At 40.9% G+C, this 26135-nt stretch overlaps 1 gene segment (V, D, J or C); it reads right to left on the reverse strand.

Moving 5' to 3' along the window:
- Positions 1-22229: 22229 nt before the first annotated feature.
- Positions 22230-22758, reverse strand: LOC134311391 (T cell receptor alpha variable 14/delta variable 4-like). The segment is given in 2 exon segments: positions 22230-22537; positions 22692-22758. Coding segments are annotated over 2 exon segments (375 nt in total).
- Positions 22759-26135: the final 3377 nt, after the last annotated feature.

Raw genomic sequence — 26135 nt, forward strand, 5'->3', positions numbered from 1 at the left:
TTGAAATCGCCTCAGATAATAATAAGTTCTTCGTCCGTCATATCAATGGCATCCAAAAGATTCCTGAGGCTCGGTAAAAAGTCTTTTGTGTTTAAGTTTGGTGGTCTATAAATAGCAGCTACTACAGCTTGTACTGGGTCTCTGACTTTCAGAGCAAGGAACTCCATATCAGTGACACCCACAACATATTGTAAAACCTGGGCATTTAGATGATTCTTTGCATATATTGCAACACCAAAGCTGCTATAAGAAACTTGCCTGTTCCGCTTATACATGTTGTATCCTTCCAGTTGGAGCTCCTGTGGGACAGCTGATCCAAACATGTGGGTTTCAGTGAAGCACAAAATATCTCCCAAGCAGATCTCATGGTGTTTTCTTATGTCATCAAAATGACAGTGTACACCTTCAACATTATGATGAATGACAGTAAGGCTTCCATTGACTGCAGTTTTAGTGTGCATCAGAAGTGGCATGACAGTGCTAATGTTTGCTTTTGGCATGTTTTCCAGTGACGACAAAACTTCTTTATTGCAAAAAACCTCTTTTCATCAAAGTCGATGATGTGTAGGCCTTGCAAAGAGGTGGTTCTGCTAAGAGCCACATAAGCCATACCAGGTTCAAAAACCTGCCTCAGAGATACCACGGCTGATAATGAGGTCATGCCTTGTACTTTGTGTGACGTGCAGGCATAGGCAAGTTTCAAAGTAAAATGGCACCGTACCAGTCCCTTTTTCTTGCATTGCTCTTCCACTCTCTCAATGAAAACAACTTCGTCAGCTCTACATCTCTTGACTCCAGCAGTAGGGTTTTCCAACTCTAATCCGATTAACTCCACATATGCATTGCCTTTAATGTCAGTCTTACTGATGATTCGTAAGACTTTTCCAAAAGTCCCATTAACTAAACCATCTGCTGTATCCATATTCTGTGTTATGACAACATGTGCACCCTCTGCCAACAGTAATGAATCTGGCAGATCTCCTTTGCATCCTTGAAATGGAGCTGCTTGCCTTATCATTTTTCCGGTTCTATCATCATTTATATGGTCTTCTGCATCGACACGAATTATGGTGGAACTAAAAGCAAATGGTGTTATTATTGTTTATCCACCTCCTTGTTAGTGGCAAAGATGTGTAACACATCTTAGGGGCAATCATCCTTGCTGGAAAAAGTGTGTGCAGCTAGCAGAGCTCTGTCACAATCCAACAGTGGCTCAGCTTTCTTTTTAACCTGAAGCATGTTGAGCATTTCAGCAAATGCTTTGTCCTCTTTCTGTCTCATTATTTTTGTTAATGTAATGATCTGAAAGCGATCTTGCCAAATATCCATAGTGTTGTCTTCATAGACACACAAGGCCTTGGCTTTTCCAACTGGTGATAATTGAAAGAAGTCTCCAACAGCAAGCAGTGACACTCCTCCAAAGGGTTTTCTGCTACCTTTGACCTGTTGAAGTCTTAGGTCCACATATGCAAAAAGCTATTTTAGAAACCATGGATATTTAATAAATAACCATGATTTGCACATGTGAGAGAATGATCCTCATCTCATCTAAGTCCTTGGTTTGGTGGCTTCAAGTTTTTTGGAAGTTTTAGAATTGAATGTAAAGTGTTCCCAGAAATGTTAAATGATGCTGTTCCTGTGAAAGAGGTTAACAGAACAGTTGGCCTTGATATGCCATCCTGCTCATTCATAGTGGGCAATCTTCTCAAAATTTTTGTCATTTTGTTGTAGATACATTTGATCAAATGAGATTTGCCAGTGCCAGCTCCACCAGTAACAAAGTAAAAGAACTGATCAGGATGTTCACCATTTACAAGACGTAAGCTCCAGTCCCTTACTTTATAAAACCCAGCTGCTTGTGTTTGATTTAGCGATTGATACATCTGTCGAAGGACCTTAGAGCTTACTACTGGGCACTCTGAGTGGCACTGCAGCTGTTCTATCAGCCTTTCTTTTGTACTCTGGCACATCATCTTGCTCATTATCTTCAGCTGGATCTACTGGTCGACAGTCTGAAATTGTCTCAATTCGAATGAGCTCTGTGTTTGGAGCAAAACTGGCCCATGCATCCTCAATGGGTCCACTTTTTACAAAATCCTCAATTGCACGGTCAATAGCTTCACTGTCATTTTCATACCGTTTCCGGTTATTTTTCACAATATCAAACACATGAGTCAGTGTCTCTGAACCAGGGAGCTTGGTACATGCACTAACATAGAAGGACTGGTAAGAAATGAATGGTGCTATCTTCAGCTGACATTCACTCCTGTATGGGAAGTAAATCTTCCTTTTCCGGCTCTTCTGGGAAAAACGTGCAAACCTGATGACTGCAGGTTTGCCTTGTCCTCTTCTAAATAAACCCCATTTTATCTTGTAGCGGGATATTTTTCTTCCATAGACAAGTCTGTAGTTTGATGCGAAGTCAGCCATGCACATTCTTTCAAATTCAGGAGTCTGAGACCTGGCTTTATACTTATCTAGCAAGCCAGTCATCCACACTTGGTCTGAATCTGGCTCTTTCATTTCCAAATTTCTTATTGGCAGGCTCATTTTTAGAGCATTGTCATCTGTAGGAATGAAGATTTTGTGAGCAAGACTTAATTTTTTTTTTTTTTTTTTTTTTTTTAAAGTATTTTTATTATTTTTCACATTGTTGAACTTGAACTTACATACAAACAAACAATGACCACTACACATTATTTACATATTACATATCCAAAGCCTCCCACACTGTATTCAGTGTTCGATTTACACCCATTTATATAGCCGTAAATAAAAACTAGAAGAAAGTACATTTACATATACAAACCCCCAACTTAAATTGTTATAACACAAACTTCTCCAGTGTCCCAGTATAATAATTAGTGATGAAGGGATAAAACCTAGCCACTCTTTATTATTTTTTCAAAAAATATTTTTGAAATTCGATCACCAGTATAGTCCAAAAAGACAGTCCAGATATTATACCATTGTTTGAGGTTATCTTTGGCCCAGTATGTTAAGTATTCCATTGGCAAAAAATCAAAAAATACTTTATGCCAGTCAGAGAGTGTTGGTGGTCTGTCCGAGATCCACTTCAACAAAATAACTTTCCGTGCAGCATAAGTCAGTGAGGACAAGAGCTTCTGTTTATTTATCCCTTTAATGTCCGGGTTTGGGACACCCATAATAAAACAGAGTGAATCCATTGTCAATTTATTCCCAAAAATTAATTTTAGGTTTAATAAGACTTTTTCCCAAAAGTCCTGAATATATCTACAAGCCCAGATACAATGTACAAAGTCAGCTCCTTTTACCCCACACTTTAAGCAATGATCTGGTTTATTTGGGTTCATCTTATTTCTAAGCCGTGGAGTATTTTGTAATCTATGGAGTAACTTAAATTGTGTTTCCTTAGCCCTATTACAGATGGATATATCATTAGCATGCTGCCATATTGTCATCCACATTTCCTCATCAATTTGAAGGCCAAGATCAGCATTCCATTTTTGTAAAGTTGCGTCTGTATTTACCTTACAACTCTCGAGCAGTGCCAGATAACAACGTCCAATGATAGATCTCATAGACAGGGAATCACTACGTAACTTTTCTACAGGAGTGGGTTGAACATTAAGTGTGTGCTCACTTTGGTCTTGAATAAAGCTCCTTATTTGCAAGTACCTAAAGAAATAACTTTGTGGCAAATTCCCCTTAGCACGTAACTGCTCGAATGTCAACAGCCTGCCCCCACAAAACAGATCCTTTAAGATAAAAAAGCCTGACTTTTTCCATTGGGCGAATGCTCCATCCATTATTCCTGGAACAAAATCTGGGTTTCCCTGAATTGGTGTTGCTATAGATAACATTCCGGCTTTACCTTCCAGTTTCCTTATTAATGTCCATGCACGTAAAGTAGATTTCACAATTATGTTATTATCCGAGATTCCAATATTCTTTTTATTTAAAATGAAGGGGAGTGCAGCCAAAGAGATAGGATTACCCAAATTAAATGATTCTATATCTAACCATACAGACTCCCAGTCATCCCTAACCCACTCCATTATATATCTGAAAAAGCAAGCCAGTTGATATAACTTCACGTTGGGTAGTGCCAGTCCTCCCCTATCTACCGGTAGCTGTAATTTTGCCAATTTTAATCGGGGCCTTTTACGGTTCCAGATAAATGTACTGAACCATCCATGTATTTTATTAATTAAGGTATTGTTCAGGAGAACCGGGACCATCTGGAACTGATATAGCAGTCTGGGCATAACATTCATCTTTATTAGTGCTACTCTTCCCAGCATTGATAGAGGTAGAGATGACCATCTTTCCAAGTCAGCACGGATTTGTGCTAATAATGGCTTAAAATTTGCCTTAAACATTTGTTGGCCAAGGGGAGTAACAAATATTCCCAAATACACAAACCCTCGCACAGCCACCCCAAAAGGGAATTGGGACTGGTTGGAGTTAAAGCCATCTCGCATCTGACCCAGTGGCATTGCTTCTGACTTAGTTAGGTTTACCTTATAGCCCGAGAATTTGCCAAAAGTGTTAATAATATTCAAAACCGCCGAGATCGTCAGGGTTTGTAATAAACAACACATCATCAGCATATAGGCTAATTTTATGATGTTTATGTCCCACTGAAATGCCAGAGATATCAGGGTCAGCCCTGATGGCTTCTGCGAGAGGTTCAATGGCCAAAGCAAAAAGCAGGGGAGATAGCGGGCACCCCTGTCTAGTACCCCTTCCCAGTGGGAAGTTAGCTGAATGTTTACCGTTTGTGACGACCGAAGCTAGTGGGCTATTGTACAGAATTTTCACCCAGTCAGCGAATCGCCCACCTAGACCAAATACATCTAGAGCATGAAAAAGGTAGTCCCACTCGATCCGATCAAATGCTTTTTCAGCGTCCAACGAGACCACCATACAGTTCAGATTCTTTTGTTGAACAAGTTGGATTACATAAAGCAATCTTCTGACATTATTGCATGAGTTGCGGCCAACAATAAAGCCAGTCTGATCCACATTAATAATACTTGGAAGTAATTTTTCCAATCTCTGTGCCAGGACTTTGGATAGTAGCTTACAGTCCACGTTCAAAAGGCTGATAGGGCGGTATGAGGAGCATTCATCAACAGATTTATTTTTTTAAATATTAGCTTCTGTAAGGGTTCTGGGTAAGCTTCCCTTTTGCAGTGAATCGTTAAGCATATTAAGTAAAGATTTTATCAACAATGATTTAAATTTCTTATAAAATTCAGCTCCAAACCCGTCTGGTCCCGGAGTTTTTCCTGACTGCAAGCAATTTACTGCCTCCAATATATCCTGTTCTGTAATCTCTCTATTCAAGCCCTGCTTCTGATCGTCTGTCAGCCTCGGTAACTTAAGATGAGAAAAGAACTCCTTCATCAAAATTTCCGATGATGGGAACTTCTCACTTGTGTATAGTTTTTCATAGAACTGTTGAAATATTTTATTAATTCATTTAAGGTCTGATTTACCATTACCATGGGTGTCTTTTACTGAAACAATATTGTTAGAATTGCGCCTCCCCCTGGCCAACATTGCCACATATTTACTGGGTTTGTGTAATGAGGGGGTCTAGGGACAAGACAATAGGGGTGGACACAAACGCAGAGATGCAAAAACTAACAAAGGATATTTATTAATAACAAAAGACAAGACCAACAAAGCAGGGCTAAACAAAACTAAACACAGCTAACTAAACATAAACTAAGCACACGGCTAGTAACACAAACTAAGTACACGGCTAGTAACATAAGCTAAACACAAAGCTAAACACACGGCTAGTAACATAAACTAAGTACACGGCTAGTAACATAAGCTAAACACACGGCTAGTAACATAAACTAAGTACACGGCTAGTAACATAAGCTAAACACAAAGCTAAACACACGGCTAGTAACATAAGCTAAACACAAAGCTAAACACACGGCTAGTAACATAAGCTAAACACAAAGCTAAACACACGGCTAGTAACATAAACTAAGTACACGGCTAGTAACATAAGCTTAGCACACGGCTAGTAACACAGAGACCAAAACAGAGTTCCACACCATAACCCAGTTCAGAAGAATAGTTCTCAGAGTCTTTCGAGAAGCTGCCTCCCTTTATTAGGAGCAGCTGGAGCTAATTAGCCCAGAAGATCCAATCAGGAACGGGGCGTGGCAGGAGACAGTGTGCTCATGGAGAGAGGGGCGTGGCACCTCAGGAGCACAAGAGCACACAGAGGCTGTCAGCGTTACATAACCCCCCCTCTAAAGGTACTCCTCCTGGAGTGCCTTTCAAAACCCTGCGGGGCAAATTTGAAGTCATTTAAAAAGTTCCGAGGCAGGCATGACAAAAATGCTGGAACGCAGGCCGCGGACGAAAAACCAGAAGCGCCTACGAGGGGCAGCGCCGTCGAGAGACCAGAAGCACTGTCGGAAGGCGCCAACTTGAGACCAAAAGCGCCATCGGAGGGTGCCAACTCAGGAACAGAAGCACCGCTGGGGGGCGCCAACGAGGAAACAGGGGCACCATCAGGGGGTGCTGACTTGAGGACAGAAGCGCCATGAGGGGGTGCTGACTTAAAAACAGAAGCGCTGTCAGGAAGCGCCAACGAGGAAACAGAAGCGCCGTCGGGGGGCGCCAACTCAGGAACAGAAGTGCCATCGGAGGACACCAACTCAGGAACAGAAGCACCGCCGGGGGGCGCCTTCGAGAGTTTAGAAGCACCATTAATGGGTGCCAACTTGGAAACAGGAGCCCCATCTAGGGATGCTGACGAGAGTTCAGGAGTGCCTTCGGGGGACGCCGACACGGAAACAGGAGCGCCATCGGGATGCGCCAACTCAGGAACAGGAGCGCCATCGGGATGCGCCAACTCAGGAACAGGAGCGCCATCGGGATGCGCCAACTCAGGAACAGGAGCGCCATCGGGATGCGCCAACTCAGGAACAGAAGCCAGCTGCGTGGAGCCTGGCGAAGAGGCTTCGGGAGTCAGCTGCGTGGAGCCTGGCGAAGAGGCTTCCGGAGTCAGCTGCGTGGACCCTTGAGAAGAGGCGTCCGGAGTCAGCTGCGAGGACCCTGGCGAGGAGGCGTCCGGAGTCAGCTGCGTGGACCCTTGAGAAGAGGCGTCCGGAGTCAGCTGCGAGGACTATGGCGAGGAGGCGTCCGGAGTCAGCTGCGTGGACCCTTGAGAAGAGGCGTCCGGAGTCAGCTGCGTGGACCCTTGAGAAGAGGCGTCCGGAGTCAGCTGCGAGGACCCTTGAGAAGAGGCGTCCGGAGTCAATTGTGAAAATCCTTGAGAAACATCATTAACCAGCTGCGAGGACCCTAGAGAGGCGTCCGAAGTCAGCTGCGAAAACACTGGAGAAACGTCATTAATTAGCTGTACAAATCCTTGAGAATCTCCTTGATTCAGCTGTGAGGACCCTGGAGAGGCGTCCGGAATCAGCTGCAAAAACCCTTGAGAAACTCCTTGAGTCAGCTGCGAAAACACTGGAGAAATATCGCTCAGCTGCGAGGACCTTGGAGAGCTGTCCAAAATCACTTGCGAAAACACTGGAGAAACATCATTCAGCTGCGAGGACCCTGGAGAGGCGTCCGAACTCACTTGAGAAAACACTGGAGAAACGTCATTCAGCTGCGTGGACCCTGGAGAGGCGTCCGAAGTCACTTGGGAAAACACTGGAGAAACGTCATTCAGCTGCGTGGACCCTGGAGAGGCGTCTGAAGTCAGCTGCGAAAACACTGGAGAAACCTCACTCTGCTGTGAGGACCCTGGAGAGGCGTCCGAACTCACTTGAGAAAACACTGGAGAAACGTCATTCAGCTGCGAGGACCCTGGAGAGGTGTCCGAAGTCACTTGCGAAAACACTGGAGAAGCGTCCGAAATCAGCTGCTTGGACCCTGGATATGCGTCAAAAGTCAGCTGTTTGGACCCTGGAGAAACTGGACTCAGCTGTGAAAACACTGGAGAGGCGTCCGAAATCAGCTGCTTGGACCCTGGAGAGACTGGGCTCGGCTGTGAAAACACTGGAGAGGACTCGGAACTGTTTGACTTCGACACAGGCAAACATGAACACAACCGAACTGGCAGGATACAATCATAGACTTTCCTAACCAAAGAATTAGACTGACTACGAGCCAAGGAAACAGACGGACTTGGCAAAGGACTCACTCGAACCCGAGTACCTGAAAATGGAGGCAGCAAACAAACAAAAGGACCCCTGGAGCCCTTGGGGTCAGTACGAGGCACAGGACTATACAAACTATCCTGAGTGGCTCCTAACAAGAACTTGGGACGGTCACGAGCAATATGAGCAGGCACTGGCACCCGGACCACATCTGCAGTGGGCACTGGGGAAAATTGAGGTTCCCCAGCAGGCACTGGATGCCGGGCATTAGCTACAGTGGGCGCTTTGCTGCGTGGAGCGTCACCAATGTGTACAGGAGGTTGGGAAAACCTCCCTACACCAAACCCGTAAGGGTTTCTACCAGAAAATTTGACTCTCATGAGGCCCTCAAACTCTTTAACCGTGTTCAGCTCAGATCCCCTTTCAGACCAAAGCTTTCTAGCCCACTCAAGAGCCTCACCACTCAGCCGAGACATCATAAACATTACCTTTTGTGTTTCAGTGGGCTGAGGGTCCAAAAGGTGCTGCAGATAGAGATAGCACTGCATCAGAAAGCTTTCACCACTAGAGTCCTTTCCATCATAAGGATCTGGCCTACAGATAGGGATGGTTTGAGGAAACCTCAAGGAGTCAAATTCTGGGAACGACATCTCACTGTGTCCCTTTTTTGGAGAACTATTATGTAATGAGGGGGTCTAGGGACAAGACAATAGGGGTGGACACAAACGCAGAGATGTAAAAACTAACAAAGGATATTTATTAATAACAAAAGACAAGACCAACAAAGCAGGGCTAAACAAAACTAAACACAGCTAACTAAACATAAACTAAGCACATGGCTAGTAACATAAACTAAGTACACGGCTAGTAACACAAACTAAGTACACGGCTAGTAACATAAGCTAAACACAAAGCTAAACACACGGCTAGTAACATAAACTAAGTACACGGCTAGTAACATAAGCTAAACACACGGCTAGTAACATAAGCTAAACACAAAGCTAAACACACGGCTAGTAACATAAGCTAAACACAAAGCTAAACACACGGCTAGTAACATAAACTAAGTACACGGCTAGTAACATAAGCTTAGCACACGGCTAGTAACACAGAGACCAAAACAGAGTTCCACACCATAACCCAGTTCAGAAGAATAGTTCTCAGAGTCTTTCGAGAAGCTGCCTCCCTTTATTAGGAGCAGCTGGAGCTAATTAGCCCAGAAGATCCAATCAGGAACGGGGCGTGGCAGGAGACAGTGTGCTCATGGAGAGAGGGGCGTGGCACCTCAGGAGCACAAGAGCACACAGAGGCTGTCAGCGTTACAGTTTGTTACCAAACTCATACCACTTTTGTTTGACATATGTCAAATTTCGTTCTGCACTTTGAGTAAGTAATGTATTCAATGCTGCCCTTGCAGTTAGCATTATCTTTAAATTTTTGTCTGAGGAGTTATCTTTGTATTCCCGCTCAGCATCCGAGAGTCGTAACTCGAGTTCTCTCTGTTGAGCCAAAGCATTTCGTCTTTTACTTTTTTCATAGGACATGGCAAGGCCACGCGCATAGGCCTTATTAGTCTCCCAAAGCACTGATGGAGAGATTTCTGATGAGGAGTTAATTGAGAGATAAATCTGAAATTCAGTCTCAAAATATTCAATACATTTTGTGTCCTTCAATAACTGCGGATTAAATCTCCATTGAGCTAACCTTTGCTGGCCCTCATTATAACGCAATGTCATGAATACTGGTGCATGATCAGATACTACAATGCTTCCTATATCACATGACATTACCGAATGCAACATTACTTTCGGAATCAAAAAGTAGTCTATCCTAGAGTTACTCTTATGGACTCCGGAAAAAAAAGTAAACTGTTTTGCCCCTGGATTTAGAGTACGCCACACATTTTGGAACCCTAGTTCTTCACAGACATTTTGGATAGCCTTGGCCCGTTTACCTGGATTGTGTCGTGAGGGAGGTGATTTATCACTATAGGGATCAAGGAGACAATTCATGTCTCCACCTATGATAGTATTGTTACACTCCCATTCAGCAGCATATGCAAAAGCTTTAGTAATAAACTCGGGGGACTGCATAGGTGGTGCATACATACTTAAAATAATTTTTTGTTCTTTTTTTCTTGTAATTTTTTCTCCATGTAGAACCCCATTAATAATAACATAACGGCCTCCCTGATCCTTAATACATGATTCCACTGCCAAGGGGGTATGTTTATTAATAAGTATGCATACTCCTCTACTATTTGAGGAAAAGGATGAGAAGTATACCTGCCCCACCCAACCTTGTTTAAGTTTCAGGTGTTCTGCGTCTTTTAAATGGGTTTCCTGAAGTAATGCAATGTCAACATTTTCTTTTTTAAGTAGGGTCAAAACTTTCTTTCTTTTTACTGGGGTGTGTAGCCCCCTAACATTCCAAGTACATATTTTAAGTGCAGAAAATGTCATATCCCTCTTTGTTCATGATATGTAACCATAAATAATTTTTCTTAATAAGTGTTTATAAAAGTGTGGGTTCAATATAGTGATATCACATAAAGGCAACTGGGACACTGTAATAATCATGCAGTACATCATTAGTATTACGAATGTGAGTGGTCATTATTCTAACAAAACTATGTACACATTTAAACCCCTTAAAAGAAGAAAGCCTGTTAACCCCTCCCTCTCGAGCCCCCCCAAAAAAAAGAACTAAAAAAAAAAAAAAAAAATGAGCCAATTTCAGAGGAGTCAAACTCAATGAGTCGACTCCTAACCTTACTTTCGATGCAGTAATGTTGTTTCGATTCTCCCCTCTGAGCCAAAAAAAGGATGTAAACAGCCAACATAACGTCCAGCAAGTTCGTAAACATATACAGTGTATCACAAAAGTGAGTACACCCCTCACATTTCTGCAAATATTTAAGTATATCTTTTCATGGGACAACACTGACAAAATGACACTTTGACACAATGAAAAGTAGTCTGTGTGCAGCTTATATAACAGTGTAAATTTATTTTTCCCTCAAAATAACTCAATATACAGCCATTAATGTCTAAACCACCGGCAACAAAAGTGAGTACACCCCTTAGTGAAAGTTCCTGAAGTGTCAATATTTTGTGTGGCCACCATTATTTCCCAGAACTGCCTTAACTCTCCTGGGCATGGAGTTTACCAGAGCTTCACAGGTTGCCACTGGAATGCTTTTCCACTCCTCCATGACGACATCACGGAGCTGGCGGATATTCGAGACTTTGCGCTCCTCCACCTTCCGCTTGAGGATGCCCCAAAGATGTTCTATTGGGTTTAGGTCTGGAGACATGCTTGGCCAGTCCATCACCTTTACCCTCAGCCTCTTCAATAAAGCAGTGGTCGTCTTAGAGGTGTGTTTGGGGTCATTATCATGCTGGAACACTGCCCTGTGACCCAGTTTCCGGAGGGAGGGGATCATGCTCTGCTTCAGTATTTCACAGTACATATTGGAGTTCATGTGTCCCTCAATGAAATGTAACTCCCCAACACCTGCTGCACTCATGCAGCCCCAGACCATGGCATTCCCACCACCATGCTTGACTGTAGGCATGACACACTTATCTTTGTACTCCTCACCTGATTGCCGCCACACATGCTTGAGACCATCTGAACCAAACAAATTAATCTTGGTCTCATCAGACCATAGGACATGGTTCCAGTAATCCATGTCCTTTGTTGACATGTCTTCAGCAAACTGTTTGCGGGCTTTCTTGTGTAGAGACTTCAGAAGAGGCTTCCTTCTGGGGTGACAGCCATGCAGACCAATTTGATGTAGTGTGCGGCGTATGGTCTGAGCACTGACAGGCTGACCCCCCACCTTTTCAATCTCTGCAGCAATGCTGACAGCACTCCTGCGCCTATCTTTCAAAGACAGCAGTTGGATGTGACGCTGAGCACGTGCACATTCTTTGGACGACCAACGCGAGGTCTGTTCTGAGTGGACCCTGCTCTTTTAAAACGCTGGATGATCTTGGCCACTGTGCTGCAGCTCAGTTTCAGGGTGTTGGCAATCTTCTTGTAGCCTTGGCCATCTTCATGTAGCGCAACAATTCGTCTTTTAAGATCCTCAGAGAGTTCTTTGCCATGAGGTGCCATGTTGGAACTTTCAGTGACCAGTATGAGAGAGTGTGAGAGCTGTACTACTAAATTGAACACACCTGCTCCCTATGCACACCTGAGACCTAGTAACACTAACAAATCACAGGACATTTTGGAGGGAAAATGACAAGCAGTGCTCAATTTGGACATTTAGGGGTGTAGTCTCTTAGGGGTGTACTCACTTTTGTTGCCGGTGGTTTAGACATTAATGGCTGTATATTGAGTTATTTTGAGGGAAGAATAAATTTACACTGTTATATAAGCTGCACACAGACTACTTTTCATTGTGTCAAAGTGTCATTTTGTCAGTGTTGTACCATGAAAAGATATACTTAAATATCTGCAGAAATGTGAGGGGTGTACTCACTTTTGTGATACACTGTATATACATATTAAATGATTGCCTGGGTGTACGACACGGCCTTTAAATTAAACCATATATTTACCATAAACGTAGATAGCACTTAACCACCAGTGAAAAAAAATAAACTGAAGCGCCATATATCCGTATTTGTGTTTACATGTCATCTGTTTGCACTGTACACCTTAATCACTGCCCAGCGATTCCACAAAACCCATCGCCAGCTCTGCAGACTGAAAGGATTTGGTGGCGTTATTGACAGTTATTCGGAGTGTGGCCGGATACATCATGGAGTAATGTGCGCCAATGTTCTGAAGCTTCTTCCTCACCTCATCAAAGCTACGGCGTTTTCTCTGGGTTGCAGCGGCAAAGTCCTGGAAAAAATAAATCCTATTTCCGTCCAGTGCGAGGTTTTTCGCTTTTCGGGCAGCATCCAGCACTCGTTGACGGTCCATGAAGTTGTGAAATCGCACAATCATAACCCGGGGAGAGCGTTGTGATGCCGGACCGGTGATTCTGTGAGCGCGGTCCACCTTAATTCGTCCGTTCTTTACATCTAAGGATAAAAATTCTGGTATCCAACGCTCCAAAAACCCGGTCGCAGAGTCACCCTCTATCTTTTCTTTAAGTGCAACAATCCTAAGATTTCTTCGTCTCCCCCGGTTTTCTTGGTCGTCTAATCGCTCAATCACAGCTGCCATGCTCTTTTCCAGGCTGGTAGTACGCTTCTCCATCTTAACCGCTGCGTCCTCCGCTGATGAAATGCGTTGTTCCGTTTCTTCAACTCTTTTAATCGTCACGTCCAAATCCTCCCTTAAATTGCCGATTTTTTTAAAAAAATAAATCCAACTTAGAATCAATCATTGAGGCAATATTAGAGGTATATGTCGCCATAACTTTCGTCATAGCAGGACTTAACTCATCAGCTGGGCCTACTCCGCCATGCTCGCTGCCCTGGCCTCTGTTCTCCTCTATGGCAGCTGTACCGTCGTTTTTGTCGGTGACTTTTTTGGCAGTTTTAGGAGCCATTTTGTTGCTTGCCGTGCCCCAAAACAATTCCAGCGACATTAGATGTGTAGAAAATGGTCAATATAAACTTTTCAGGCTGTATTTAGGAGTAAAAATAAGGATTTTATAGCTCAGATATCGGAGCTCAAGCCGAGAGATGTTACTCGGTCTGCATCACGTGACCTCCCCAAGACTTAAGTTTTAAGCTGCACACACGGGTGACAGCCTCTCGCACAACTGACCTCACGGTTTTTGGAATAAGCTTGCATAATCTGTTTTATTTGCTCAAGGTCCGATGAATTTTCTGTTTAATGAATTCTGTCACAATCCGCTTGAGATAGACGCTCATCTCATGCTCTGCCTTAGTGATGTATGACGGCATGTACAATATGCAGCTATAGGGATCCAGAATGTACTGAATGACCATATTTGCATTCTATGCTCTCAACAAGTGTGGATTGTAGCCATTGACCCAACAGTCCTTGGGGTCACGTTTCATCATCACAGCAGTTTTATCTGCCATCGTCTTAAGATAATGGGAGAATTTTTCATAGGTTAAATTGCATTTTGCAAGGACCTCATCTGTACTTCCAAACGAAGCTGCTGGGTCATGCAGCAAATCCCAAACAGGCTTTAGCTTGTCTCTTGATTGTTGTTTTGGGCTTGGTTCATCAGGTTCTGATGGCCTTGGTCTACTAATAAAAGTGGACTTTACATGTGGCTTTGGTGCATCCTTAATCAAAAAAAGGCAATGTATGTGGCCTGATCTCTGTCCTGGATCTCCACCCTATAAAACCAGTCCACCACTTCAACTATAGGTTTAGCAGGTGATAAAATTAAATCTCTCATTAGGGTCTCCACTCTCTTTTCGAATAGTCTTATGACTGTTACGGGGTTGCTTCTCAGGATGTCGCATTTAGTGATCCAGTCCAACTCAGAGAAATTTAGTTTCTCCTTGTTGCCTCAATTACTTTTGGCCACCACATTTCAGCAGCACTAAAAGTGCAAAAAAATGTAGGCAAGCCTAATTGCCTCAAACATGCAAAGAGGTCCTTCATTGTTTTTCCCAAAAAGCAGGCGTCACTCTTAGATTCTCTTAGGCCGCATAATTCTTGTGGCTTCCCCATGTTGAACAAGTTTCTTCACCTCATGCTGGTCTTGTAACAATCAAAGTGTTGTAATTTTTCGTCAATCCTTGGTGAACACTTTGCCATTGCACAGCTGAATGGACATACAGTACTTGACATAGCAAAGTGCATCTCTGTCACAAACTGTGCAAAGAATATGTAATTGGTATCCATGACAAAATGATTGTCAGCACTGAACAGCCTTGCATTAAAATATCTGCTTGGGGAGATCTTCTTGGGTCGGTCAGATTCATCAAATGTGTTCCTGCCAGTATTCTTCCCTGGTGCACATTCTGTTGTTTCCAGGTACTCGTCCTCTGCATCCTCTCTTAAACACACTTCTCTGTATTCAGAATGCATTTCTTTTAATTTCAATAAGGCAGTTCTCACCTTTTTCATGTCCAGATTCTGAAACTGAAAATGTCCTTTGTACTGTAGTCGGTTCAGCTTTACCATAAGAAGTTGATATTTAGAAGATGGTCTGGGTAAACACTGAACTCTTGACTCATGAATTGCATGCTGTTGTCCCTTTGGAAGAGAGATGATCTTTGCAAAAGGTACGAACTTTGCAATAACATGTCTCTCAAGTACATTCAGCCCTTGCAATTCATCCGGTATTGGGTCAAGTTCAAGGTTATTAGCCACTGCAATAGGTGGTAGATGACCAGACTTCAGATTCTCGTGGTAGCTGTAACACATCTATTCTTCTTTTCTTTCTGGCATTTTACTCACCTTGATTTGCACAGCTGTCTTTACAAACATGGACATACATACCAGTTAAACACAGGGACACAAGCTCAGGGTCTTAAGAGTAGTTTGAAGACTTACACGACCTCACTTGGTTAGAAAATAAGCATCTGTGGCAGATGATACAAATACATGTTGGCCCTTGTTGCACATTCAATTTAAACAGTGATTGTGCCTCTTTTATTAGTGGATTTTGCAAGTTTTCACTGCTATGCTGTGTTATAGCAAAGCAAACAATTCTTCTGTACTTGTTTCTTATGCGGTTGCCACACCTTATGCTGTATAGTGCTTTGAGATCTATACTTTGTCTCAATTTAAAGCCTTGTGACATATGCTGTACTCTGTGGAATCTTCCATCTTGTGCATAATGCCTTCATATAAGCCTTATGTTTAGCAGTGAAAGAATCATCAAGATTGTATCGTCTGGTTATATACGCTTTTTGCCTCAAACAAAATGAAGGGTCATTCCTATATCGGCTTATGATGTGTTCTATTTGTTTTAGCTGGATCACAGGGTCATTCCTGTATCTGTCCCTGATGTAATGTTTTTGCTTTAGCTCGAATACAGGATCATTTCTGTATTGGCTCCTGATGTGTTCTTTTTGTCTTTCCTGGAAATAAGAATCATTCATGTACCGATTTCTTATGTACTGTTTTTGTCTCAACTGAAAAACAGGGTCATTACGATATCAGCTTCTGATGCTGGCCCTCTACTCAGATAAATGTAGTCTATATCGAACCTTATCAGCTTTACTTTTTCTTTGTGAATTTCTTAACTGTTTTATTTTTCTTGTTTCATTTGGTGACTGCTGGTTCTGTTTGGTGACTGTCAGTCTCTTTAGCCTCTTTGCAACTTTTTCTCGTCTATGTTTGTCAAGTTTGATTGACACCTTAGACAAAGAAGAGGTTTGTGTGACACCTTACCTTGTTCACTCTCTATTGCACTTACTCCCTGGTCTTCAAACGTTACTGTCTTAAAGCAGACTGGTAGCAGATTATATTGTTGGTCTGCATTAAATTCCAATGAACAGTAGAAGAGCTGTATTAGTCAGTTTGCCAGATCAGACACAGTGTGGAAAGTGACCATCAAAGCCTTTCCATTTTCCTCATAACATGCTCCTTTTGCATTTCGAGAGTGTGGATAAAAAAAACCCCATAATGGCCATGTTGATCTTGGAAAACACTTATGCACAAAGCATCTATAAGCAACAATGCCTGTGAATATCTAGTTCCAAGACCTTCAAGTCGGAGTGATAGATTTGAATAAGTTTTCCCAGTCATGAGGTGCATCTTGCAGTAACAACCCACTTAGTGGGTTGGATTTCTTTATGATGTAACAGCCTCTGCCAGTTTTAATTGTATTTGGTAATTCATCAAAGTTTAGATGCACAGAAACAAACATTTTCTCCTTTTCTAATCTGCTTTGGATCAGACAATACAATTGGTCTCCTTTTTTTAAAATACTACCCAAACTTTTACTATCCATCTGTTCTGTTTCATGCAGGTGGGCTAGAAACATCAGTGAATTAGCCACACATTGGCTTCCTCTGCTGTATTCTGAAAACCTGCAATCAGATTGACTTCCATATAGTACGTACTATTACCACTGACATCTCTCTTCCTATCTTCAACCAGCATGTTACAGTGTTTCCTCTGGAATTTTTTTTAGCAGCGGTGGCAGGCACCCTCAACCCCCCCCACACACACAGCCCCCATCCGGTGCAGCGCAAAATTAATTAAAAAGCAAAGAAGAATACATACACTACACAATAAACTTTACACACTATTTATTTCCATACATTCAGTTGCATAGACTGCAGCTTGGCTTAGAGCACTTAATTTTCCGTGATTACTTTTTAAAAAAAAAAGTTCCATGGCTCTATCATAGGGAAACTCTGCCAGAGGTGGCCCATTAATGCTCAGTAACATGCACGCTGCCAGATGGTCCCCCTGTAGCCTCTTTCTCAGGTCTGTCTTCACCTAAAAGTTGAAACAACAACAAAAAATGAGTGCTCTGTAAAGTTGGCAGCCTGTCTCGATGAATGAGTGCTTGGTGTCTGCTTATGTTGCCGACATAAGCGGCAGAACATGCCTGTAGCAACAGAATAAAGTGTTATTATTGGTCGTTGTTCATTACTTTGATGTACACTGAATTGCATGATATGGTGTAAATGCTGAATACTCACCATGATCAGTGTGGTAAAGCCATGAGCGGAATCTTGTGTTCTCTAACCATTTAGGGTCCCAGCCAAATAACCTGTGCTTGTTCTTTTTCTCACTACTCTTCTCTCCTTCTCCACTCTCCTCTCTATCTGTCCTCTTTCCTGCTTCACTCTGTTTTCCTGCTTCACTTGTCGCCCCTATTTCTGCCTGTCTACTTGTATTACCTATCTAATTGTGTTAACATTTGAGAATGATTAACATTAGACAATTCTCTTATATCACAAATATATAATCATGCAACCAGTAAGCACTTTAAAATAGTGTAGTAGCCACAACTAATTTTACATGTTTTAGAACCAGAAAGCATTTTTTTCCTTCAGAACAAAAAACCTTAAGCCCCTAGCCTCCCTAGATAAAGTAAATGTTACCTGGGTATCTTCCTCACTAGGCATCTTCCACTTTTTTGGGAAATATTTTAACAAACTCATCTGAAAATTATATACAGGGTTGGGGAGTAACTGCTTTCATGTAACAGTTATGTGATTAAATAAATATAAAATAAATGTAATTGTAATCTGTTACACTTAGTGAGAAAATCAAAACGTTGGTGATTACAAGGGTTTACACCCAATCATATATACTGTATATTCCCCTAAAGAAAAAAGCTTAAAGTGTGGCTGTGGATGGATAAAAAAATAACTTCATTGCATAACTTCTTACACTTAATTACACTTTTCTTTCTTAAGACTGAAGCTTTTAATAAATGGATCTTTAAATTTAAAATAAAAGAATCAATGTAAGAACAACACAATCAACACAACACAAATTATATTTATATTCAATACTTTTTTTAATTGCAACAATATTCTGTGATAAATTCTGTGATAATTAAGTTAAAATACTAGTAATTCTTTGTATGGGGAGGAATAAAACAAATACACGTGTAGTGTAGTATACATGACAAACTGGATAGAGGAATCTTTTTTCTTTATTATTATTATCTCAGTGTAGTTTTGATGATTTCTGAATTAAAATCTCTTCATTTACTAAATAAATGTTGGGGACAAACTTGTTCATATGATTAATCAGTGTTAAAAATGAACACATTAGCCTTGACAGCACTGTTTTAAAGCTTAGCATCTAAACAGGCTCTGTTCATTAGGCAGTATGTGCCAAACCGAAAGTAACATTCTAAATGTTTTCAACTGTAAAACCTATCTAACTTTTAACGTTAGCTAGTTTAATCTACCTTTTTTTCTTTCCTCTCTTCTATTTCTCCTCCTCTCTCCTCTTTTTCTCCCTCTCTTGCTCACTTGTCAGGTGTGAGAGATAGAAGCAGCGTGGTAGCCGTCATTTTTCCACTTCCTGTATTCCTCACTCCAAAATAAAAGCTCTTTGCTTTTGTAATTGTGGTTTCATGTAATTATATAAATTCTGATGGAGCAGCGGCAATAATTAAGCAGCAGCAGGCCGCCACCGCAAAGTACATGTAGCGGAAACACTGTCTTTAGGACTTCTGTTTGTGTTTTCTTCTTGTAAACAGAACTGCAGTTCTAAAAACTTTGTCACTCTTGGAGGTTCAGGTGCCTTTAATTTAGTTCTTATCTGATTACTGTAGATTGCTGGAAAAGATCTTAGAAAAAAATAAGTACATAAACACTAAATTCATTCTGTAGCTTCTGTTAGTACTACTACTATGTTTTACTGAGATGATTTTACTACATCAAAAGTACTGAACAAAATCAGATTTGTGACTGCAAATTATACACCTACAGTTATTCACATCTGTGAAATTCTTACCTTTGGACTGTGTGTGTTCTAGCTGGCTGAAATTTTGGGACTTACCTTCATCTATTTGCTCCTGAACTTGACTTACTACCTTTAAAGCCCAGCTCATAACCTATCTTGTCTCAGTTTACTTCCACTGAATTACTGGTGGTAATTCTTGATTAGATTATTTTGTGTAAAGCAATGTTGGGTTTGTGAAAGGTGCTACACTGTATAAGAAATTATGTGTTTTGTTGTGGAACTAAAGTTTAAGCCTTAATTTCAGACAAAAAGGAAAACCCTTTATGAAACAATTGGTTTTTGTACAGTATAGAATGATTTCCTGTCACTGTGGGCCGCAGAGCACAGTAGTAGAGAGCAGAATCTGATACTGCAGCAGAGATGATGTTCAGATCCACTCGATCTTTAGCTTCATTTATCTTTGCAGAAAACCCTGGAACTGGAGGATCAGCTTTTCTTTCAGTTTTTAGTTCACTAATCAAAATGATGAATTCTGGTCTGGATGTTGAGTACTGACGATACCACAACAGACTATCATCAGCACCACCATCACTGTAATTACAGGATAAAGTAACAGAAGTTTTCTCCAGGACATTTTCAGTTGTAGAAAGTGGCTGAATTTCTGCTGCAGAATTATAACCTGTATAAAAGGGAAAAAGATAAATCAGATTTCTTTCTTTTCTTTATTTCTATCAGATATCAATGTAAAATGAATGTAAAATATTAGTGTGCATTTAGCTGATGTCAAATATAAACATAAATACAAATATTTAACAATAGCTCATGTTGTCTTACCTAAAATAATGTGAAGAACACAGAGATGTGTAAGCAGTGTCATGACTGAGTTACAGTGTTACATTGTTCATCTTGCAGTTATGTACTGTAGGTTTGAACTCTTTACCGTCTTTACTTCAACTTCCTCTTCACATCTGCAGCTGGGTCAGATTATAGTAAAATGTAGATGGATGCTGCCACCTTCTGTTTATTTTCCTATATAATTATTGAACAGCTCACTAGCTGACTGTTTTATTCAATACTAATTAACACACACAACTGATCCAGATCACAAAAAGTATAATATATGTCTGGATGTATTTGATTAAAAACTTCATAGTTTTAAAACAGAATGTCACTGTTACAATATAGAATGACATGATGGTGTAGCTGATAGATTAAATGCTGCACAGCAAAAGGAGTCCTGGAGATCTACATCAAAGTTTTACCTCTGGTCACTGTTTATAAGGATTTCAGCATTATTCCCTGTGTCCAGTGTTACATTGTGAACAGAACAGATGTGTTTCATAACATTTGAACAGTTAATCAGATTGCAGTATTGACCTGTGAAAATTCTTCTAACTCTTTGTCTGATCAAATTGCAGCAACCAGAAGTCCTGCCATAGTGTCAACCAATCAGATATGGTTATTCTAAAAGTCTCACTTTCCATATTCACTTTAATAAATACAGTATAAAACGTGGATGTAAGAGATAAAGAACATTTTCAATAATCAGTGTGACATTTTAATTATTATTATGTTACTCTTGTGTTTAAAGTTTTTGGATTATAACAGAAAAAATTGAAAACTGCAACCACTCAAAAATGTTGCATATAGAAGTTTTCCCAAACTCAAAAATGGTTTACAAACAAAAATGTTACATAAAACAGAGCAAAACATTTTTAAAATGGTGATTTGCAACATCCATCCAAAGTTAGAGAGGTCTTTTACACTCCTTTATACAGAATGATGGAGACTCTCTTACTCTGACCTGCTTCATCACTTGTGCATGCAATAATCTTTATATCAGAGGTCCTACACAATCACACCCACACACACACACACATTTGTAAATTAAGCATTACACCCATGTTATGTTTTCTTACTGAACATAATTTTCCTCCAGTATAACTCAGGAGTCTCTTTACTATAGTAACAGATTTTATTTTAGCTGTTATCCATTATCACAGCGGTGCTGATGCTTTAAATGCAGAAAAAAAGAAAGTAAACAACAGAAAAAAAAGGAACTGATCATTATTGTTGGGTATCTAAAAGCTGATCATGTTTGGAGTGAAAAAGAGCTATTAGTTGTTAGTTTACCAATAATGCTTTTATATGTGTCAGCCATGCTGTGAGCACTGATGTACCCTCATACCATGACAGATGTTGGCTTTCATTTTTGCCAAGGAGAGATGGATGTCTGTTTTGGAAAACAAGATGAAACTCAGCTGACCAAAGAAAATGTTTCCACTGTCTTTCAGTCAATCTGAGATGAATTCTGACCTTAGCTGATACTAGATACACCTGCAGTTTTAAAGCTGTTTTTCTGGTATCTTTTGTGATTTGCTGGACTAGTTTTTTTAATCCTCAAGTTTTCTCTATTCAGTGATCATAACTCAGTAGTTCCATGAAGTTCCAGAGTCTTATTTACAAACCTTTTTTAAACTATATGTTTATTAAGATTTTTATTTTACAGGTCTAAAGGACACCGAGCTTGGTTGTGTATAATTAGCTAAAGTAGCTTACTATGTTAAATACATTAATTAACAGAAAAATTACCAATCACTTTTTACAAGGTTGTTATGGGTGTTAAATATAATGTTTTGTTAAATAATACAAGAAACTAACAATTACTCAGAGAGAGCAGGTGCTATTTATATTGTACTGTGTGTGTGTGTGTGTGTGTGTGGTTAACTGATAAGATGTAAAAGGAAAAACAAACTTTGATCTTCTGAGCTTTGAGAAACTTCATATAAGTGAGTTTTTGTACAGCATCTCAATAACTTTGTATCACTGGGTGTCTCTAAGAGCACAGTGATAGAGAGCAGAATCTGTCAGCTTTAGATTGCTGATGGTGAGTACAGTAGATGTACTGGTTGTTTTAGACGTGAATCGAGGATCATCAGGAGTGCTCTCAGCTGTAAGGCCTTTTGCACCTTTATACAGTAAAAACTGTGGTGCGCTGTTAGGATTTTGTTTGTACCAGTAAAGCCGAACACTGCTGCTGCTGGACTGATATGAACATTTTAGAGTAACAGTCTCTGTTTCTTTCCTGATAATGTTTGTATCTGTTGGCTCAATTTCATCTGCAAAACCACCTGTTGTGAAGAAAAAGAGAAAATAATGTGTCATTTATTACAAACATTTGTCAGTGAAAAAATCAACACAATAAATTAATGTCTTAACTCCTAATAATATGAGCATAAATTAACAATGTTTTCTACCAAATATAAATAAATATTGTATTATTACCTGATGTTACAGTGAGAATCAGTGTTATGTATCTCCCAATATAGAGTAAGTTGTATAGCTGAGCCATTTCTGAACACAGTCTACTGAGGACTGTATAATAGTTCAGTATGAAACTCATGACATCTTTAAGAAACCACATACAGGATGTGCAGATGTTACAACATCACTACACACATCAATTTACAGTAATAAAAAGTATACAGATACAGACTTAAGCGCTTCCTGAAACATTAGTAACAAATGGGAGTGATGGTGTGCGAGTGGCCAAATGAGAGCAAGTTTTGAGTTTTATTTTTCAACTTGGAGTGGGTTTAATGTACCTTAAAACATTGGGCACAAGGTGAGAGTACACCCCTGACAGGGTGCCAAGCCATCACAGGGCTTCGACCACTCCCTCCGACGTAGCCAATCATGTTTGTGTATATATCCGACCGGCTGATTGCAGTGCTGAGAATTAAACCCTGGATCTCAGTGGTAGTGGGCAAATGTATTTTATCACTGCACCACCTAAGTGCCCCACTGCCAAACATCAAAAAACTAACTGCTCTGATTGTGAGGGAACATATCAGCAATGAGGTATTTTGAACAATCTGAACACACAGTGTGTGTTAAACAAGTTTGTGGAAACTGATTTAAAAAAAGGCCTGGAATTAAGGGGTTTTAATTAACATTCTTATTTACTCCACCATTGTTCATTTACTTTGACTTTAGGGCTTGGCTGCAATCTCCAGCTGAACAAACACCCCACAGAGGACATTCTGATCAAATGTAGACAATACAGTACTCAGGTACTGTTTTAATACTATGTTATGTATTTTTACTTTGCATGGAATTAATGGATTTCTCATGATGCTGTAATTATATCTGCAAATAATTCACTACATAAATATTCATTCAGTGTACTTACAGAGTTCAAATAGTAACCTGTATAAACTGCATTAGATAAATGCTTTTAAAAATACAACTTATTAGTTGTCTCCCTGCGTTTCACCTAATGAGCTCTTCGTTAAACTTCAGCACCCCCATGACCCTAATTATGATAAGAATCTGATGAATAAATGAGTTAAAATATACATTTCAAGTGTATGTTCAAGTGACTAGAGCTCACAATAATGCTAGTATGACAATGTTGGTATGACAGTATGACAGATCATTTTTACTTACTAATTAAAGCAGATTCAGTTCCAGCACGCCCTCCAGTTGATATAGATATACAGTGTATCACAAAAGTGAGTACACCGCTCACATTTCTGCAGATATTTAAGTATATCTTTTCATGGGACAACACTGATAAAATGACACTTTGACACAATGAAAAGTAGTCTGTGTGCAGCTTATATAACAGTGTAAATTTATTCTTCCCTCAAAATAACTCAATATACAGCCATTAATGTCTAAACCACCGGCAACAAACGTGAGTACACCCCTAAGAGACTACACCCCTAAATGTCCAAATTGAGCACAGCTTGTCAATTTCCCTCCAAAATGTCATGTGACTCGTTAGTGTTACTAGGTCTCAGGTGTGCATAGGGAGCAGGTGTGTTCAATTTAGTAGTACAGCTCTCACACTCTCTCATACTGGTCACTGAAAGTTCCAACATGGCACCTCATAGCAAAGAACTCTCTGAGGATCTTAAAAGACGAATTGTTGCGCTACATGAAGATGGCCAAGGCTACAAGAAGATTGCCAACACCCTGAAACTGAGCTGCAGCACAGTGGCCAAGATCATCCAGTGTTTTAAAAGAGCAGGGTCCACTCAGAAAAGACCTCGCGTTGGTCGTCCAAAGAAGCTGAGTGCACGTGCTCAGCGTCACATCCAACTGCTGTCTTTGAAAGATAGGCGCAGGAGTGCTGTCAGCATTGCTGCAGAGATTGAAAAGGTGGGGGGTCAGCCTGTCAGTGCTCAGACCATACGCCGCACACTACATCAAATTGGTCTGCATGGCTGTCACCCCAGAAGGAAGCCTCTTCTGAAGTCTCTACACAAGAAAGCCCGCAAACAGTTTGCTGAAGACATGTCAACAAAGGACATGGATTACTGGAACCATGTCCTATGGTCTGATGAGACCAAGATTAATTTGTTTGGTTCAGATGGTCTCAAGCATGTGTGGCGGCAATCAGGTGAGGAGTACAAAGATAAGTGTGTCATGCCTACAGTCAAGCATGGTGGTGGGAATGCCATGGTCTGGGGCTGCATGAGTGCAGCAGGTGTTGGGGAGTTACATTTCATTGAGGGACACATGAACTCCAATATGTACTGTGAAATACTGAAGCAGAGCATAATCCCCTCCCTCCGGAAACTGGGTCGCAGGGCAGTGTTCCAGCATGATAATGACCCCAAACACACCTCTAAGACGACCACTGCTTTATTGAAGAGGCTGAGGGTAAAGGTGATGGACTGGCCAAGCATGTCTCCAGACCTAAACCCAATAGAACATCTTTGGGGCATCCTCAAGCGGAAGGTGGAGGAGCGCAAAGTCTCGAATATCCGCCAGCTCCGTGATGTCGTCATGGAGGAGTGGAAAAGCATTCCAGTGGCAACCTGTGAAGCTCTGGTAAACTCCATGCCCAGGAGAGTTAAGGCAGTTCTGGGAAATAATGGTGGCCACACAAAATATTGACACTTCAGGAACTTTCACTAAGGGGTGTACTCACTTTTGTTGCCGGTGGTTTAGACATTAATGGCTGTATATTGAGTTATTTTGAGGGAAGAATAAATTTACACTGTTATATAAGCTGCACACAGACTACTTTTCATTGTGTCAAAGTGTCATTTTGTCAGTGTTGTCCCATGAAAAGATATACTTAAATATCTGCAGAAATGTGAGGTGTGTACTCACTTTCGTGATACACTGTATGATATATGTATATATATATACAGTGTATCACAAAAGTGAGTACACCCCTCACATTTTTGCAAATATTTCATTATATCTTTTCATGGGACAACACTATAGACATGAAACTTGGATATAACTTAGAGTAGTCAGTGTACAGCTTGTATAGCAGTGTAGATTTACTGTCTTCTGAAAATAACTCAACACACAGCCATTAATGTCTAAATAGCTGGCAACATAAGTGAGTACACCCCACAGTGAACATGTCCAAATTGTGCCCAAATGTGTCGTTGTCCCTCCCTGGTGTCATGTGTCAAGGTCCCAGGTGTAAATGGGGAGCAGGGCTGTTAAATTTGGTGTTTTGGGTACAATTCTCTCATACTGGCCACTGGATATTCAACATGGCACCTCATGGCAAAGAACTCTCTGAGGATGTGAGAAATAGAATTGTTGCTCTCCACAAAGATGGCCTGGGCAATAAGAAGATTGCTAACACCCTGAAACTGAGCTACAGCATGGTGGCCAAGGTCATACAGCGGTTTTCCAGGACAGGTTCCACTCGGAACAGGCTTCGCCAGGGTCGACCAAAGAAGTTGAGTCCACGTG

This window comes from Trichomycterus rosablanca, chromosome 4 (assembly GCF_030014385.1).
Source record: "Trichomycterus rosablanca isolate fTriRos1 chromosome 4, fTriRos1.hap1, whole genome shotgun sequence".
Classification (NCBI taxonomy): Eukaryota; Metazoa; Chordata; class Actinopteri; order Siluriformes; family Trichomycteridae; genus Trichomycterus; species Trichomycterus rosablanca.